This window comes from Colletotrichum chrysophilum (assembly GCF_026319265.1).
Source record: "Colletotrichum chrysophilum strain AFK26 chromosome Unknown scaffold_13, whole genome shotgun sequence".
Taxonomy (NCBI): Eukaryota; Fungi; Ascomycota; class Sordariomycetes; order Glomerellales; family Glomerellaceae; genus Colletotrichum; species Colletotrichum chrysophilum.
The window spans coordinates 74800-95316 of NW_026517300.1; the positions used below are offsets into that span (position 1 = coordinate 74800).

The window sequence follows — 20517 nt, forward strand, 5'->3', positions numbered from 1 at the left end:
GGTAGCAGTCCACTATCCAACGGACGTCTATAGCGTTACCATAGTTTACATGTGCTCTTTACTGCCTCAAAATACTATCAAAGCTTACTTCTATCCATCTGCCAAAGCCGGGGCCTTCGTAGTCTCTCACACTTGGAATGAAAATAAAGACAGAGAAATGCAACAAACCGCGGATACCCTCGCTCCTATAATTAGTAGCTGTTCGGCCAGAACGCGACCTTTCAGACTGGCCCGCGCAAAGATCCTGCAAGCATTTATAGCTGAACTTGCGGCACTCTCTTTTTGTACAAAATGACTGTCTGCGGGTCAGGCACGAATCGGTGCTCATGAGCACTCCTTGGTGGCTCGTTCTCGTAGGACCAGTCGTATTTCATAATCAGATGACAGAGAATAATCTTGATCTCGTTACTAGCGAAGAACCGCCCAGGGCAAGCATGCTTCCCGTGCCCAAAGCTAAGGAAGTGAGGGCTCGTGGTCACGAATTGCCACTTGTTTTCCTGGCCTGGCTGTTGCCGCATGCGTAGGAACCTGTGGCCATCAAATTGATCTGGGTTCTCGCCTAGAAACTCTGAATCGCGCATGTGAGAGACAGGGACACCGAGAAGAACACCTTTAGGCAGGTATGTGCCATCCGATAGGGTCATTGGCGCCTCGACGCGGCGGTTCATCATATCTGGTTGTCCGAGATGTGAGCGACCGTGTCTTATCTGGAAGAGGAAAGACTGCATGCCACTTACGATGTCCCAGGATGTTCAAGCGCTGGCTTTCCTTCATGCAACTGTCCATAAGCTTCATCTTATGAAGGCTTGTTTTCTTCCAGCCACCATCTTCTTGCAAGACTTGAGCGATTTCCTCTCTAAGAAGGCCGAAGTAGTTGGGGTTATTGATGAGATCATACAACAGTGCCGTTAGGGCGGAGGACGTGGTGTGGATAGCCCCAAAAGTCAGGAAAAGCTGGCCCTTCACAATGTCGAAATTGCGATCTCCACGGACGTCGTCTAGCCAGGAGAGCGAATCTTGGGGTTTCGTGGATGTTGAACGGGCGGCTCTCCTCCTCTCCAGTTCGGGAAGAATAATAGCGCGGGCTTTTTTAGTGATACCCTTGATGTACCAGAGTTCCGGAAGGAAGTGATGAACAAACGGCCGCAAGATCGCCGGCCAAGCTCTGAGGCTATTTCCTGAATGCAATGCTACGCCCGTGAATGAGATCGAGATGTCTATCCATTCGGGCTTATGACAGAGCTCTTCGCCAAGGAAGGTGAGGGCCGACAGTCTAGCCGCAGCTTGAGCCGCCGTCATGTAGAATTGGATATGCTGCCATTCTCCTGTCACATGTGCTCGTTATTAGACGACTAATCAACCGACTAACATCAATGATTGCATTTGGGGTGCTCTTACCGTTTCCTGTTGGTAAGCCTTCGTCCAAGACTGCCGCCGCCTCATCAGAGAGTCGCTTTGTCAAGCCTCCGAGCGCCTGGGTAAGGTGCTTTCGAATCGTTTCCTGAATGATCTCTTCCTTGGTGCTGAGATGTAGGGCGTCGAGCCCAGGATAAATCGTCAGTTGTTGCTAGTGGAGAAGAACAGAGCCAAGTCAGTGCAAGAGCGGAAAAAGAAAACAAAAAACTGCTTGTTTCAACCCACACGCTCCAAGAACCCAGCGAAGGTCAAACGGGGATCGTTGCGTATTTCATCGGCCAAATCCAGCGGAATCATGACCAAAGGACCCGATTCCGTAATAACTTGGAAAGGTCGTCCTGCTGTCTGCAACCTGATTAGATCGAGTGCAAAAACATACTAGGACTGATCAACCCCCCCAGAGAGTTGGCACACATACTGCTTTGAAACCTTCCTTGATAAGTTTGAGGGGGTCGTCTTCCCACCTCTTCAATGCTGCGGTGTTGAACCACTCACCCGGCTCTTTACCAACGAGCTTAAATCCAGAGAACGGTTTGCCATCGCGAATATACCAGCTGAAAAGAGAAACCAACCCAATGACAATGGTTGGAAGAAACCCGTTGGGCGTAACTGCGATAAGCTGTCGAAAGGTTTCCATGGCGTAGGAGTCTTTTTGCATTCCTGATGAGTGCGACACCAGGAAAATCTCAATGACTGACAATGCCTATGTGTGTTACTTATAGCATCGAATCCTTGGCACGCAGCTTACTCTTCTTTGCGGAGAAGAGGGGTCTCAGTCCGGACACAACAACCCAGCTTGCGGAGCGGACCTTCGGCCCACTAAATACAACATTGGACCGGGTTCTTTGATCGGTCCATTCCGTAGGTATGCTGCTGCTGAGCAATGACACTGTTAGGTGGCGGGGTGTTGACCACCGGACTTGCGGGATGCGAGCCGTCCCGACTGTCTTCTTATATTATCTTGAACTAGTCCGCACATGTAAGGCCGTCTACCACCTTCATCCTTCCGCCAATCTCAACAAGCAATCATGAAGATCCAGGGACGTACTTTCATTGTCACAGGCGGGTAAGTCAGCCACTGCTCTTGCCTGCGTTCTCATTGCTAAGTTGACCACCCAGGGCCTCCGGCCTTGGTCGCGGTTGCGTGGATATGATATCCGTCAAGGGGGCAACGCTGCGGTCATCGACACCGACTGCAATCTCGGCACCGCAGCGACTACGGAAGTCGGACCTTCGATGAAGTTTCTGCATTGCGATATCACAATCACGCAGAGTGTCGCAGATGCTATCAAGACCACTCTAGACTGGGCACAAGAGGCCGGCAAGCCCATCGGCGGTATCATCACTGCTGCTGGAACTGGGTCTCCGTGCATGGTAAGGATTTCCACCTCACCCTGCCGCTCGAGAGGAGCGAAGTTTTCTCCCTAGCAAGGAGGCTAATATGACTTTAGCTACTGGATTCAGAGCGCGTCCCTTGCTCTTATGAGCACATGGAGACCGTTCTGAACGTCAATTTGCGCGGCACCCTTGATCCCATTCGTCAACTCCTGCCACACTTAGCCGCTGTGTCCCGAGAAGCACCGGATGGGGAGCGCGGCGTTGTGATCATGGTGGCCAGCTCCGCAGCTTTCGAAGGACAATCTGGCCTGGTAGTCTATTCGGGTAGTAAAGGGGCAGTGGTATCAATGACGCTGCCCATGGCACGAGATCTTGGCCAGCATGGAATTCGGGTAGTTACGATTGCGCCGGGCTTATTTGAGACGGGCATGACCGCGCCCATGCGACCACAGGACCGCGAGATGCTGACTGGGGCTATGGAGTTCCCTCGGAGACCAGGAATGCCAGAAGAATTTGCTAGGCTTGTGAAAGAGGCGATAGAGAATACCATGTTGAACGGTGAAGTGATCAGGCTTGATGGCGGAGCTAGGTTGCCGAAGGTTTTCTAGCTCACCAGGGATGAGACAGAGGCGGCGAATTTTAATATTCAAATAACTTGAGAATTGAAGAGTGCAGAGTCAGGCAGATTGCGTAACCATAGTCTCGGCACCAGGAATCAGGGTTTAGGTTAGGTCAGATAAGAAAACAAATCAGAGAAGTGGCTCGAAGAGATGAAAGTCCGCACATTTTGTGTACTGTAACAAGTGATAGGTGTAGAACGGAGGACCCATATCTGCCGTCCGCTTGCGGCAAACACCTTCGCCTCTGCTGCCGCCTGTCTGTAATGTTACCGAAATACCTGATGTGTGGCACATCCGCATCAGATTGGGTTTGCATGTGTACTCCTAGCTGCTCAAGGTTGGATGGCGCAGGGATCCCACCCCTGGACTAAAGTCGTCGTGTGGAGTGAGTCCGAATGACACCGGCTGCTGTGCGGAGCGGGGACCCGGAAGTGGGTCCCGCATTTACTAGCCGCAAGGGCCGAATGAGGAAAACCCGACCCGACAACACGGCCACTCAGACTTGAACAACAGTCACTATGACTTACCACCAAAACAAAGCTGGTAGGCTGAGCTACAGCGGTTAGACCCGATTTCACGAGCCTTCTCCTGTGCTGTTCCTCTCGTTAATGGATTATCCTGCTCGGCAGCTTTACAGACTCGCCGAACGACAGCAAACTACTGCACTTGTGGTGGCTCTTATGGCGAATCATACAATGTTGCTGACACCTCTCGGCCCTTAATCAAATCTGGTGTCTACCCTTGCGGTGGATATGATTCAACTTAGACAGCTTGCAAAAGACAAGGTCCTCATGGCCTAGTCAGGCATGGGTGATGGAGTCCACATGCCCAGCTCGAATAATTGCTTGTGCCGTCGGCCACGGCTTCCTTCACAACTAAACGACCCATTTAAAAGATAAAATAGCCTTTCTTGGACTGAAAGTCCGCCAGATGAATGTCCGCCCAGATCCCGGTTACAACCTGGAATGTCGGCGCAGACCCTGCGTGAGCAAAAGCCTCCTTGGCCGCTAGTACTCCAGGTCATCGGCGCCAGCACTTCATCAAGCGGACTTCATGCACGGACAACAGATTATGGCGAAATTCATTGAGAAGTGAGAGCACCGACTGTACATCATGTGATGGGAATCGTATGATATTTCGCACGTCGGCTCGATAGCTTAAATTTCGTGACATCTCCCGAGCTGCAAGTCGAATGCCATTCATCTTATCCAACTTTAGTCCCACTGCCTCTTTACGTACTCTAAGTCCGGAACAGCAACCCAACGACTTCTGCGCAGCGAAGCTTTGCAAAAATCTTTAACGCCATGTCTCATTACGCCGCAGCCCATCAGAACCCCCAGGGTCCAGGCGACGCACGCCCCACGGCTCTCCAAATCATCGAAGACGAAAATCTCGTCGGACAGCTGGCCGGTAAGACAATCGTCATTACCGGCGCAAACCAAAGCATCGGATTGGACACTGCTCGCGCCCTCTACGCGACCGGCGCGTATATCATCCTAGGCGTTCGGAGCAACGAGAAGGGCGACAAGGCCATAGCCGACATTGAAAACACCCCGAATCTCCCTGGGAGAGGATCACTCCAGGCTGTCGTGCTCTCACTGAACTCACTTGACTCCGTGCGCAAGGGTGTCGAGAGTTTCCTGGCCAAGAGCGGGGGCAAGCTCAACATCCTCATTAACAACGCTGGTGTCATACAGCAGGAGAAGACGAAGACTGTTGACGGGTTTGAGTCACACTTTGGGACGAATCACGTGGGGCATTTCCTTCTCTTTCAACTGCTGCGGCCCGCGCTGCTGGCGTCTGTCACTCCGGAGTTCCACTCACGCGTCGTGGCCGTCTCCTCGATGGCTCACCGCGCGAGCGAAATCCGGTTCCACGAGTGGCCTATGGACACTCCAAAACGGCCAACATTTACTTTTCAAACGAGATTGAGAGGCGCTACAGCTCCCAAGGTCTGCACTCGCTGTCTTTGTATCCCGGATCTATTATGACGAACATGTCTGCGGCGCAGCCCGTCGACGTGGAAGCTGCGAAAGCGGCGATGGGTGAAGAGCTGTTCAACAAGATGATGCGCATCCTCAAGAGCCCGGTCCAAGGGGCTTCCACCACTGTCTACGCCGCCATCAGCAAGGAGTGGGAGGGAAGAGGTGGCAAATATCTGAGCGACTGTGTCGAGGCTCACCCCACATCTGCCGGTTACAACATGATGTCGACCGACACGGGGTATGCGTCTTGGGCTTACGACGAGGCAAAGGCTGCATTGCTTTGGAAAACATACCTTGCGCAGAGTATATGCTGGGAGGCAGGTCATTCTGACGTTTGTGAAATAATACACACTCCACGTCGTCGACCACCTAGTCGCTCCATTACAAAGCAGCATTTATTTCATCCCTATTGTTGACCACCTGTTTAAAAATCCACGTCATCGAAACACAGTTCTTCCACTGCCTTAATCAAAGGCTTCGAATTTTAGATACCTAGTCCAAAAGATTGATATGCGAGATTATAAACCGCGTTGCGGTGTAGACCCAGAGTTCCCACTCTGGTACAATGAGTGAACCTGATTTTCTACTCCTGTTTCCATTGCACAGACGTACAAATGCCTCGTCTCAGACTCCTGGGGTCAATCAAGATCCAACTGCAACGACCCGCGCCACCGACTCTGTTTCGCCTGGAGACGCTGTGGTTTCTCTCGCAGCTGGCGTCCCATTGGTCGTGGTATGGGAGATGTTTGGCTTCCCTACTCCCCGCGCGCCGTTATCAAATCCATGACCACCATCACCACGTCGCACTTTGAGAGTCAAAGGGCTTCGCGCCGGCTTTTGAAGCTTCCTGGTTCGGCCTTTGAAGCCCGTTCACACCACACTTTGCGGTCGAGTCAGAGAGACTACGGCTCCACACTAGATTCTTGTTTCCGTCTTCCGCGCGGCTTGTTCTGTTGAATGCTTCTCCAAACATTTTACACATCCTTGGAGACGAAAGTTCAGATTACTTCATATTCGCTGCATCCGTACCTCCGACCGATTCGTGGTAGCGTTAGCTAGAGAAATACAATACAATTCATATTGCTCTGTGTCGTTCCACATTGTTGTCAGAACAGCGTCCCATCCTAGGATCAACCACCAACATGGCGGAGGGCAGCACTTCCCAATGACAATTCATGTCGTTCACCAAGACTTACCACCACAAACCATACGACCTGATCTCTCCCTCTAGACCTGAGCTCTCAGCAGCCGGCAAGAATGTTGTGATCACTGGCGGCGGCACCGGCATAGGAAAATCGATCGCCCTTTCTTTTGCTAAGGCTGGTGCGAGCTCCATCTGCATTCTCGGCCGACGACTCGACCGCCTTGAGATCGCCGTGGCAGAGATCCGCAGCACCGCCAAGCTTGGAACTCAAGTTCTTTGCAAGAAAGCGGATCTCTCAATTCGCGATGAAGCTTGCGCAGCTATTGATGAGATTTCATCAGCGGTCGGAAACATCGGCATCTTGGTTTCTAATGCTGGGTTCTTCCCTAAAGTTGGCGGCGTCGTCCATCAAGGAGCGGAAGACTACATGGAGGGTTTCAAGCTCAACGTGGTCACCACGCTGCACGCCTTGCAAGCTTTTGTCCCCCATGCAGCCCAAGGCGCCATAGTGCTGAACATTTCGACATCTCTGGCTCACATTAAACCGTGGGCAGGACACTCGGGCTACTGCGTCACCAAAGGAGCAAATCTCAAGCTTGTGGACTTTTTCGCGGCGGAGAATCCTGACATTCACGTTGTCAACGTTCAGCCGGGAGTCATCGAAACCGAGCTGAGCCCGCAAGGCACTACCTTCAACACGACTGATGATCGTAAGTACACCAATGCATGAACACGACTTCACCCTGCGGACAAACCTACGCAACAGCGGCACTCCCTGGTCACTTTTGCGTGTGGCTAGCATCTCCCGAAGCTCGATTTCTCAAGAAAAACTTCGTCTGAGCCAACTGGGATGTCCAGGAGTTGATGCAACGGGCTGGAGAGATCGAGTCATCTCACCTTCTTACGTGGATTATTGACGGTGTTCGAATATGATGTCACTCGATGCTACCAGCCAGAATAACAACTGGTCAGCACATAGATCTCAGCTCAGCGCTAAGGACTTCTGCGGTCATGATATGATACATTGACTTGATTAGTTACCAATGAGGGACTTTGCGTATTGTCGGATCGCAACTTCCTCGAAGTTTCCCAGCTCGACAGGTACATCCTTTTGGCCCGAACCAGGGGGCAGGATGTCTCAACCGTTTTCTTCTGTCAGATGAAGAATGGGCATCTTCATATCTGTCGGAGTCTTCCTGACTTGCCAATCTCTTCCTGTGAACTGCTCAACTTTGTGCGCAACATCTCCAAGCGTGTACCAGGCGTTGGCAACGGTAATCCAGGTGTCCTTGTACTCCAACGGTCTGTCAAAAGTAGCAGCTAGCACACGACCGATATCGTACCGCAGTGTAAATGAATGTCGAACCTGTCCGCTTCCTCTGACGGTAATGCTGAGTGCATTCACGTCTGCGCCCACAAGTAAGGGCAGAATATTGTCAAAAAACCCGCTGGCAATCACGGTCCAGCCTGCACTAGTCATAAGTACTTGTTGGCGGACAAGGCATAGCGCCAAGGGGATTCGCAGTAGGCGAGAAGTTCAAGAGGGGAAACTAACCGTCGGGGAAGCCAGCATCATGGAGTATCTGCCGCAATTCACGCGTGGCGGTAAAGAAGTCCGATTTGCCAGCGTCAGTGTCCGGATGCACACCATATTCACTGGCAATAAATTGTTTGACGCCTTGATCTTTCGCTTGCTGGATCAAGTCCAATTGGGCAGCTTTCCCGTGGAGACCTGAAACTATGAGCACGACTTTTGCTAGCGTAGCCCATACGACATACCAACCGTGGAAACAACAACATCAAAGGTTTCAAGCGACGCAAGTTTCTGCGTCTTAATTCCTGCGACAACCTGGCATGATTTGTTAGCCCTCCTGTGTAGGCCACCGCCTTTGGGCATGCGGCGGATGTGTACGAACCGTCTCTTGCCGTGAAATTGGCACAACGTCAAACCCTTCTTCAGCGAGCGCTCGAGTCACTGGCTTGATGTCAGCATCGGCGCACATGTAGCACACACCCGTATCGCGGGCGGATTCCTCACCTTCACGTCCGACCCGACCGGTCGCACCAAACACCGCGACCTTTCTGTACCGAGTCATCTTTTCCAGGTGGTGTCTTCGGCAACGTCTATGATCTGCTGTGATAGGAATCGGACACTAACGCTTGGCCTTGATAGTGACGCTAGAGTACAGGTGTTCACCGCGATGCCTATTAGTAATGTCGCGAAGCTACATGTAGACTTAGTTTGCTTTACAAATCGTCAAAGTGCTTAATAATTGTGGAAGCGTAATAACAATCGCTCAAGTACCAGGTCGTACAATAAACGACCGGTACTTATTTTCTACCGATTGGTGAACTTTGCGGAGGACTGGATTTGGAAAGCCTAAGGTAGAGCTTCTCACCGATGTCAAGCACGCCATTGCTCTCGAACCAGATGGGCTAGAGCCACCAGACAGACCCTCTACAACCTCGGCAAAAGGGAAGGAATATGAACGCTAGCCTCATAGTTCACATTCGCAAGTAGAGTTTTCACAGGACCACATCCCAGGCAACTCTCGTTTTGTTCCTAAACGTAATTCACCAGTAGGTGAAACGGGGCTACAGGCCACGCAGAAATATTCGGGGCCCAAGTGTACATGGCTTACACGAGAAGAACGAGGGATGGTCATTGTGGAATTCCAAAGAAACGGATGTACAAGTACCCTCAAAAGTAGCGATAGTCCACATGCTACACCTACAACACTTCATTTGTGTTGCTAGAGACAGCAAGCCCCATTCTAAGCATAGAAGCTATGGAATCTCATACCATGTATAAGATCAACCAATATTTACCTGAAAGTGGGCCAGGCGAACATTCCGCACTCACAGGCACTTACCTTTGTAGAATGCCTTCAGAGACTTCCTGCTCGATGAAATTCATACTGTATGAATCTGCAAATGGCTTCGTGCAGTAAACATGTGGGTATTTGATTACTGTTCTTTCAGATGCTACAGACTACAGCATAGAGACCCCTAATTGGGACGAACGAGTGTCGATCTTCACCCTGGTACTCTGATGAGTTCAAATCCCGTGATCAGTTCAAATCCCGCGATCAGTGCAGGTTCAACTCTACCTCAGTAATCCAAATTGAGGGACCAATGATTACAAATATAATGGTCAACAATCACTACATTCGTATAGCAATGGGATCCGGACCTGCCAGATTGCACGACCAACCCCGTCGAAGTGTCACGGCCTAGAGCCCGGATTGATATCTCCGGCTTCGCCGGAGCAGTTACCGAGATCCGGCTCCGTTTGACCCACTATTCTGCCGCAGTACGCCGCCTAACCCGGCCTGCTTCACCGCTGTTAGGTGCCTACCCTTGTAAAGTCCTTTCTTCCTTCTTCAGCTTAGAATAGTTAATCGACGGCACCTCTACGCTGAACAAGCCTAGGGGCCAGCCCCTTACATTAAGAAACTTCTTCTTATTTAAACTTATTAAAAGGTTTTTAATAATATATTAACTAATAAAACAAAATACTAAAAAACTTAAAAACTTAAGATCTAAATTATATTTATATATAAAAATATTAAAAATTAGCTTTATGAAATGATAAGTTATTATAAATATAAAAATATAAAAAACTAAAAAAAGAAAAATATTATAACTATATTAACCTTTTTTTTAAAAAAAGAACAGAATATTTTTTAAACTTAACTAAAAATATTTCTCTTTTTTAAGAATAATTCTATGTTAACTTTATAAAAAAGAAAATATGTATATCTTTTTTGTTATTCTTTTTTTATATTTTTAAATAAGAATTAAATAGCTAAAATAAAGTATTTTTTTAAAGTTTATAATTAATGTTATAATTTTATTATGAACTTAATTAAGTTTTAAATTCAATTTATAAAAGAAAATTATCATAAAATAAAATTATAAAACAATATTATTAATAATAACTAAACTCTTTCTAAAAGAAAAAAAGGAGATTTAAAGTGTAAAATAACTTTACTATTAGAATAATAAAAAAGAAAAAGAATATAAAATATAAATATATTTTCTAAATAAAAGAGAAGAATAAAAATAAAAACAATAATAAAAATATCTTTTTCTTTTTTTATTTCTCTTTTTACTTTTTATCATTGTTTTAGATTTACATTATAAAAATTATTTTATTACACTTTCTATTAATTTATTTACATCCTTTTTAAAATAATATTATTACATTTTAAAACTTTAAAAGTTTTAATTTTAGTTTAAAATAAATAACTTAAATTTAAAATAATAAATAATTAAACTAACTTAGTTATTAATAATATTTTCATAAGTCTTTTTATAAGTCTTTTTTTTAATTTTAATAAAAAGACTTCTTTTAATTTTAGATTTAAATTAAAGTTTTAAAGTAATTATAAAAACTAAAGTTTTCAAAACAATAACTTTTAGAAATAGTGTTTCAAATATAAATATAATATTTAAAAAGAACTTTCTAAAAAATGAAATAATATAAAGCTATTTAAATTATATTAAATTCTATTAAAAGGTTTTTAAAATATATAGCTTAAAATTTTAAAAGTTTAAAATATTATAACTTAAAATAGCTAAAATATTGTTTTTTATTCAAAATGATATTTTAAACTCTTTTAAAAACTATAAAGTAATGATAGAAAGAATACAAATAACTAATATTTTAAAAGTATTAAATATTATTTTCTATATAAATATATATTTTCAAGTTAATGATTGAATAAAACTTAATAAGAAAACTTAGTTATAAATAGAAACATATTTTATTTAATATTATAAAGCTATAAATAAGAATTACTTAGAACTTCTGAATGACTAAATTAATTCAATTATTTCTATAATTTCAATAATGAATAATTTAAATTATAAAATAGCTATATAACTTTTATAAACGATTGATAATATTTAAATTACAGCTATAGAATATAACTTTAATATTATAACTAATTATCAAATTATTCAAATAATTATATTGAGATTTAATTAATTAACTTTAAATAGAATAGCTTTATTTATAGGAATTAATATTTATAAGTTATTTAAAAAAAATAGGTTTTAATAAATTCAAAATTAACTTAATAAACTAGCTTAATTTTAAGGTTACTTAAAAGTAAACTTTTTAGATTATTATTTCTATTTATACTTTATTTCTTATATTTCTAAAAGTTCTAAAAAAGAAAGTTCTCTTTGTTTTATAAACTAAAAGAAATAAAACTGAATTTAATTAAAATATTAAAAGCTTTTAAAACTAAAATTTAAATTAATAACTTTTTAACTTAATAAAAAATAATAAATAATTGAAAGATTATTTATTTTTCTCTAGTTATAAAAAACTATTATTTAGCTTTAGTTTATTTAGTTAAAATTAATAAAGAAAATCCAAAACTTTTTGATAAGTCATATAGTTAATATTAATATATAAGCTATATAAATTATAATTTCAAAAAAGCTATTATTTTTAAAAGAAAATAGCTAATAAAAACATAACTTAATCTATCACTTCTGAAGATATTATTCTTATAAACTATAAAATGATAAGTTCTTTATTTGTTTTTAGATAATTACTACTTTATTATAATAAAATAATAAACTTAACTAAAAAGCTATTATTATTTATTTTAAAAATTAAAATAACTATAAAGCTATAAAAGCTTAAGTTATTAAGATGTTTAAGTAGAATTTTAACTAATTTTAGTTTATACTTATTAAAATCTTATAAAACTATAATAATTTTAACTTAGTTAAAGTTTTATATACATTTATATAAGAAAAGTGTTATATTAAATAATTAAATATTTAGTTAAGCTTCTATTTTTCAAGTTTTACCTATTAATAAATAAAAATATAAAGATCTAGTTTAATTTTCTTACTTATATAACTTAATATGACTTAATAGCTTAATTCAAAATCATTCACTTAAATTTATAATATTTAAACTTATAATTACTTAATTAAAAATACATAAAGTTAATTTATTCTTATAAAAAAGCTAGAACTATTAAATTTTAAGAAGGTTAAGAAAAAGACTTTAAAACCTCGTTTTAAAAAGGTTTATTTTACAATATAGAATATTAAGAACATTTTAACTATTTAAAAAAAACCTTTTTTTTTAAGTTACTCTGAGAATTATTCAAATATATTAAAAAGGTTAGTTATAAAAAAGATATTTCTATTAACTAAATTAAATAAGAAAGAAACTTAAATATTAAAATAGAAAAAGATAACTTTTTTAAACAAGTTTTTATTCTTATTAATATTTTAAAACTAAAAAGGATTAATAAAATAGAAAGAAAAATAACACTTAGTAAAGTGATTTATATATTTATTCTTATATATTTTATTAACTTTATTAAAACTTCAAAAAAGAAAAGCTTAATAAACGAATTACGCTTTTAAATATAATAAAATTATTTAAATTTAAAACTATTTACAGATTTGTTTTTAGTTAGAGTTATTATTTTATAACTATAAACTAAATAGCTTTAATAATTATTATATGATAACTTATTTTAAAAATCTCTATTAATAATAAATATTTTAATAACTATTTTATTTATATAAAATATAATTAATACTAATAACTATAGAGTTTAATTTTATAAGTTATTAATATATCTTAGATTATAATATCTTAATAATAAAAATAATAGCTAAAAATAACTTAAAGTTATACTTTATTAAAGTATATTATATATCTATTTCGATTAATAACTATAAAATTATAATAACTATAATAATAATAAACTTTAAAACTATTAATTATAACTTACTTTTCAAACTTTTATTTATTATTTCTATTAAACTTACTTTGAAGTATTTAAAATATTTTATTATTATTATAATAAAATAAAAAACTATAGAAGTAATAAATTCGAAAAGATTAACATTCTAATTAGTTTTAGATAATTAGATTCTTTATATTAGATTTAATATTATTTCTCCAAATAAGAAAACTATATAAAAATATTTATAATATTTTTAAAGGTACTAAAAGCTCATTTAAAACTAATTAAAACCTTAATAATATATATGATAAAGTTTATACTTATTATATTGATATTGTAATAAATTATAAAAAGAAATATCTTTTTATTTAAAAAAAAAGAAATTAATTTTTCTAAATAAAAAGAAGTTATTTTTAAAACTAACTAATATTTTACTTTAATCTTATTTTTAACTATATTTAATATCTTAAGAATTATTACTAAAATAATAATTATTTTAATTATAAAAGCTATTTAAATTTACTTTTTTAAAAACATTAAAACCTAATGGTATTTTCTTAATTTTAAAAATTTAAATATTCTTTAAGTTAATTAAGAATAATCTTAAGCTTAACTAAAGCTTTATCAATATCTATATAATATAAAAATATAAAAATAAGAAAGTTTATTTAGTTAATAATTTACTTCTAAATAAGTTTATTTTTAATAACTAAAAAGAATTAAAAACAGATTTTAATTTAAGAAATAAAAAGTTATTATTAGCTTTCTAACTCCTTTTTTACTAACTATATATATCTATAATTTATATAGTTTAATTAAAAGATTTATTTAATTTTAAAAACGTTTTTAAAACTTAAAATTATTTAGTTATACTTTTTACTAAAAGAAATTAAAATACTTAAATATATCTTTATAAATTAAAAAAAGTATTAATATAAGATTTTATAGAATATAGATATATTAACTTTTATATAGGTTTATTATAGAAAATTAGAATTATTCTATATATTATTTAGTAAGAAAAAGAAATTCTTGTTCTAAAAACTTTATAGAGTAAAGTTATTAATATATTTAGGTCTTAAATTATATAAAGAGTTTTAAAAAAATCTTATAAATTATATAAAACCTTTTAGTTCTTTATTATTAAGAAAAATAGTAATATAAAGTTAATTAATTTATATATAAAACTTAATAAGATTAGTATTAAAAATACTTTTATTCCTCTAAGTATTAATAAATTCTTAAAAACCTTTATTAATTATAAAATTATAAGTTTTTTAGACTTATTTGTTAAATATAAATAAGTTTTATTTAATAAATTAAGCTAAAACTTTATTATATTTATTATATTTTTAAAGCTATTTAGAATATATATTCTATTTTAAACAGTAATAAACTTAGTTATTTAGTTTATAAAAGTTATAATAAAGATCTTTTATAATTTTGTTTTAAGTATTTATTAACTTTATTTTAATAATATCTTTATTAAGAGGCTTAGAATAATATATAATAATAATTATATAGTTCAGCTTTTAAAAATATATTTATACATTTGTAAGTATTTTATAAACTTAGATATAATATTTTAGAATTTTAAACTTATTAGTACTATAATTTCTCTTAAAAGTCTTAAACTTATTAGCTTATTATTAACTTCTTTAGTTATATAGTAAATAATAAGAAATATAAGCTTAACTAAAATAAAGTTATTAAAATTTTTAAGTAAGAAAAATATAATAATATTATAACTATTAAAAGCTTTTTTAATATTATTAAGTTTTATTAAGTATAAATTAAAGATTATAGAACTATTTCTATTTTATTAATAAGACTTTTTTTCAAAAAGAGTATTTTTTAAATAAAGGTTAAAATAGTAACTAATTATAGAAACCTTTAAACTTTATTTAGTTAGTTTCTATTACTTTAGGTTATTAATTATAAAAAAAACTAATACAATCTATTTATTTATTAATATAAATATATAAAAAAGTAAAATATTATAACGTTATTTAGATAATACTATTAAAATAAAAGATATTCTACTTAGTATAAAAGTAAAATCTAAATTAATATAATTCTTAACTATAATATAAGAAAATTTAAGTTTTGGTTAGTTTTATTTACTTTTAAGAAACTTAGAAACTATTTATATAATATATAATTTATTTTTAAAACTAATATAAAAATCTTCATAGATTCGATTGATAATATTATTTTAGATTTACTTAAAGTAGTTTTAATATAATAGATTATTTAGATTAAAAACTTCAATTTTAATATTTATTATATATTTAGTATAAAGAATAAAGCTATAAATAGTTTTTTATATAAATTAATAAAGAAATCTAATATCTAAGAAACTAAAAAAAAAAAAATCTAAATAAAATAATTAATAACTTTATTTATATATTTAAAATAGAAAAAGACTTTAAACTTAAAATAAATAATCTATTAAACTTTAAATAAGCTTAGTTTTAATATTTATAATAAATCATTAAATATTTAGCTTTATTATTATATTTTAAAGACTATTAAAATATAAATAAAATATAAATTAGTTAAGCTTATATTTATATATTTACGTTTATATTTCTTATAGCTATCTAGAAAATTAATATATTAGTGTTTATGTATTTTAGGAGGTTTTCTACTCTAAGTAGAATACTTAATATATATAATAAGTTTTCTCCCCTACTTTATTATACTATATATTACATATATATAGAGCTATTAGTATATAAAGTTAAAGGTAATTTTAAGGGGTTTTAAGGTAGATACTATAGACACTATATATAAGGGGTTTTGCTTTTTCTTTTTAGCGTTATGTTTAGTATCTGCTAACCTAAAAACCCCCTAAATCACCCTAAACTTCATACCTTAATAACTCTATACATATATAATATGTGAGAATAAAAATATATTAATTAATAGCCTTAAATTAGGCGCTTATAATGATCTATTTTTATCTATATACATTACGTACGTATAGAGTTATTAAGGTGTGAAGTCTAGGGTAGTTTAGGGGGGTTTTAGGCTAGCGGAAAATTTTCCTTCCGGGTCAAAGTCGGGGGCGGACGCTGTCAACGCAACGGACTGTACAACGGAGCTAGCTCCGCCTCCGGTAACACGGCATCCTATTTTTGTACTTAATACTTCTCATCGATGGCTGGATGCAGCACCGCAAATTGAAGTCAAGCAGCGAACGACATGTCAGCTTATGTGACCCGGTGTCAAGTTTCATCAAACCCGCTGAAGGGCTGTTATCCGGGTTGGACTTCCAATTATGGAAATTCTGCATGGGTTTGAAGGAAAAGGCAATCACGCAATTGGTTCTAGCAAGGTGAAATGATAGCGGTCAGACAATTGTCAGATAAAGTCGCAGTGGATAATCTGAATTGGAAATAAGTCGTCGGAGCTATTGATGCAATTTCAAAGTTGCCTCGGCTCATGCTCTGAACCTCTTCGTGGACAACTTGGACGCAACCGCACCTGCATATTCCCATTCTCTGAGAAGCAGTTAAACTTTACGGCCTCGGTTTGAAGAATAATACTCAGTCATGGCTCTGCTAGCCGTAACGCTTTTGGGCCTCTTGGTGTTGGTGGCATTGACGATAGTAAAGGTGACAACGATCAATGACAAACACGTTCATCGGTTGACCACTTACTTACAGCTCGCAGACCTTCACTAAGCTTCGCACGTCGTCTCTATCTCACTTACCAAACGCCGGCTGGAGAGTTAATTACTCACGTCTGCTATGGGTCTTCTGGCAAGAGTACAGAGGCAACGTTACCCTGAAGCTTCCCGAGCTTCACGAACGGCTAGGTGCTTATCGCCACTCAGAGGGTCGCTGCTGGTACAACGAGACTGATTTATGTGGCGACAGGTCCCCTTGTCCAGATAGGTCCTAACGATGTCTCATTCTACTCCATGGAAATTTACGACGCAGTGCATAAGCTCAACAGTGGTTTCGTAAAAGACCCGCGCAACTATGGCGAATTCGTCCAAGACGGCCATCCAGCCCTTTTCTCAATCACGTAAGCTGACTTGCTGAACCTAAATGAACCATCACTGAGAACAATAAGTCATCCAGAAGAACATGCGAAGCGTCGAAGGATACTTGGCCAGTTGTACAGTCGCAGCAAGATTGGGCATTTGGAAGAGCTAATGCTCAAGCATGTGGACCATTTTGTTGCGATGATTCGCCAAAAGTTTGGTGCATTTGACATTGGACCGGCATGTAGAGCGCTTGAAGCAGACATCATTTGTACCTTGGCATGAAGCATCCCAGAGCTGTATCAAGACTGACTAGCTGTAGCGGAATTCTCTTTCGGTGAGGCACTTCATGCCATTGCTGCTTGGTCTAAAGAAGAAGAGCTCGCGATAGTATCCAAGAACGACCACAAAGCGACGTTGATGCCTTTGGTAGGTTCATCATCAACAGGAATGGAGAAGCAACAGACTGATTTGATTAGCTTATGAATTTTCCGACGCTTTATGAGCTTTGGATTTCAATTGAGGACATCGTCTGCCGAGCTACTGGGTCACGAGTCTCGTACAAACAAGGCCTTGCGCAATACGACCAGGTTTGTAACGTGTCGACGCCACTCTATCCCCAACTTATGATGTTTTAGTGGACACACGATGCCTGGACTCGCAACAAGCTCGCCGAGAAACCAACATCCTCTGAATTTCCCAACTTGATCAGAGTCATGGTTGCAGCGGGAGTTCCATCCCAAACCGCACTGTCCGAAGCCAAAGAGAACTTGGGACCAGGAACAGACACAACTTCAGCTTCATTGGCACACACCCTGTACGCACTGTCCAAAAACCAAGTGTTCCAACAAACGCTCTACGAAGATCTTGCTCGCGTGGGATTCCCAACCGACTTGACTGCTTTGGAAAACATTCCTCGACTGAAGGCCTGCGTGAAGGAAGGCGTTCGTTGGGCCGGTGCAGCTGCTGCGATGTTGCCCCGGGTTGTTCTAAAGGGCGGCGTGGAGCTTCTTGGTAAATTCATCCCAGAAGGGGTAGGTGCAACTCACTATTGTTCTATTTCTGCAGTCATCGTTTGTGTGTTTCGCGTTGTCTCTTCCGTGTTTTCTGTGGCACTTCTTGCCGTTTATAAACGAAACTTTGGTTTGCATCTTCTTTCAGTACTGTTCGATTTGTCTAAAAAGATCTAACTGACCAACAAAGACCGTGTTGACTTCATCGCCAATTTGGTATTTGCGGGACAAGTCTGCATTCCCAAACCCCGAGCTGTTTGATCCATACCGTTGGGTCAATGAGAGCGGAATGATAATCAAAGAAGACGCCCTTCGAGACAAATTCTATGTTCCATTCTCGAAAGGGCCAAACATTTGCATTGGCCTCCAGTAAGTGATCAAATCTCCGCATGATCGAGAGCCTGTCTGACGATTAATCTGAATAGCTTTTCCTACTATGAACTTTACCTCAGCTTGGCGAAGATCATCCAGAGTTTTGAGTTGGTTGCCCCTGATGAGTCTTCAAGTCACTCATACGGCCACGGCTGGATACCGGTAGAGCTGCCAAAGAGACGGGAATGGGTAGCTGCTGTGCCTACAGAACCGCTGCTCGTTAAAGTTCTGCCGCGGAGACAGGTCGGTTGAGAATTAATGTGACATACAAAATCTGCAGGTATCTGGCGGACAACAATGTATGAACCTAGCTGATGTGTTGCGGGAGCTTGGTAAGTGTTGTAGAGGAATCCGATTCTCCGAAACTGTTTGTCACAGTTTCAGCAAAGGAAGTACAGCAAACAAACAAAGTCTGGAATGATGGGGTTTTATGTAGATCTTGAGGGTTTTCGTCCTCTGTGATTAATGCGACGAAGTGAGATTGCCGTGAACTTTTGCACGTGGGGTGAAGTCAGTTCAACTGTTCTTGGCCAATCTTCATAGAATTCCGCCGAAAATCGCATTCAAGCTTTGTTCCTCAGGTGCATAGTCAGTTCTATATCAAGTGGCTATTCCCCGCGGATCACACTTAGGTGGATGTCTACGCAGCGCGCAAGTAATCAGTCAATAAGTTGACAACGTAGAGCAGATTGAACGACAGCACTCGCCGAAAGCCATGGACAAAATCAAACCATGCCAATTTCACCCGCAAAACACAGGTTATATAGCACATCTGCCTTTGAAGAGAGGCTGCTACTTTCCCCATGACTTGATCAATGGGGTCATAGATGAGATTGAAAACATACCTACGTCCCAAGATTTGACCCGCGCCCGAGACGAGCTCTGCCACGCCATAGTCAAAGGCTACACCGAAAAGTTCAAGAGCGACCGTCCCAGTCACCACAAGCACATACGCAGATGCGCCGAGTTGATCGATCAACTGTTTTTCGCCGGTCAACTTACACAGACCGATAGGTATCGGTCGCAGAAAGACCGTTACAGTCTCGAAATCGACATCCGACTTTTCGATCCCGAGCTGGCCACTTGGAGCACTTCATCAATCATCACGAACTATCTCGATTCCCCGCCAACTCGTGCAAGCATTGACATCAACACTTATGGCGACTACTACAGTGTCGCTGACATCATATGCTTTGTTATTCATGAGATGGCACATTGCTTCATCGACTTGTTCTCGTGTGAAGGCGGAGCTTGCAGTTGCATTCGTAGTCATTACACACAGGGGAGGCATGGCCTGCATTTGTTTGATTTGTTGGACTCTATCAGGAGGGCGATTGCTTCTTGGGTGCCAGCCCATCCCAAGACGTCCGAATTTGCAAAATCAGATGCGGGCGAGTGCAGTCACCCGGAAAGAATTCCACGCGTATTCCGCACATGGATCAGGAGAATTTTCTCAAAGCATAGAAAACCCAGAGAAACAGAGAAACTGGGATAGAAGAGAAGGGAGGCATTTGGTTCCAGGCGCGGTTGACCTTTTTTTTTTTGGGAAGCGGGATTATCTATAGGAGAAAACGAACATCGTGTCCTCAACACCTATGTCGGCTCTGTACAATACTTTCACTGCTGAGTGCTCTTTGTCGAGCTAATTTGTGAGTTATTGATCTGGGATCATCTGATTTGTACGCGAAATCACAAATTACTCGCAATGGTTTGAGCCAGGCGTATTGATGAATGCAGCGAACTAACTTCCCGCATCATTTAAATCGCTTTGCATATGCGCAGGTAAGATGTGTTGAGCTGTGGAGTTCTTAAGAAACCTTCACGTTCGTATCGGTATCGCTTTCGTACCGAGTAGTGATCAGCGGTGAGTTGAGTTGACCAAGATCCAGCATTTATGCGTGCTC

The 20517-nt window shown here is 38.9% G+C and overlaps 2 protein-coding genes across 2 annotated transcripts; one reads left to right on the top strand and one right to left on the bottom strand.

Annotated features, from left to right (window-relative positions):
• Positions 1-254: 254 nt before the first annotated feature.
• Positions 255-1299, bottom strand: COL26b_002552 (uncharacterized protein; the record flags this gene model as incomplete). Its single annotated transcript, XM_053175467.1, has 2 exons — positions 255-673; positions 738-1299. The coding sequence occupies 2 exons, from the start codon at positions 1297-1299 to the stop codon at positions 255-257; spliced, it is 981 nt and encodes a 326-aa protein (XP_053040471.1).
• Positions 1300-4678: 3379 nt separating this feature from the next.
• On the top strand, positions 4679-7233 carry COL26b_002553 (uncharacterized protein; the record flags this gene model as incomplete). Its single annotated transcript, XM_053175468.1, has 3 exons — positions 4679-5097; positions 5319-5597; positions 6591-7233. The coding sequence occupies 3 exons, from the start codon at positions 4679-4681 to the stop codon at positions 7231-7233; spliced, it is 1341 nt and encodes a 446-aa protein (XP_053040472.1).
• Between the last annotated feature and the right edge of the window lie 13284 nt (positions 7234-20517).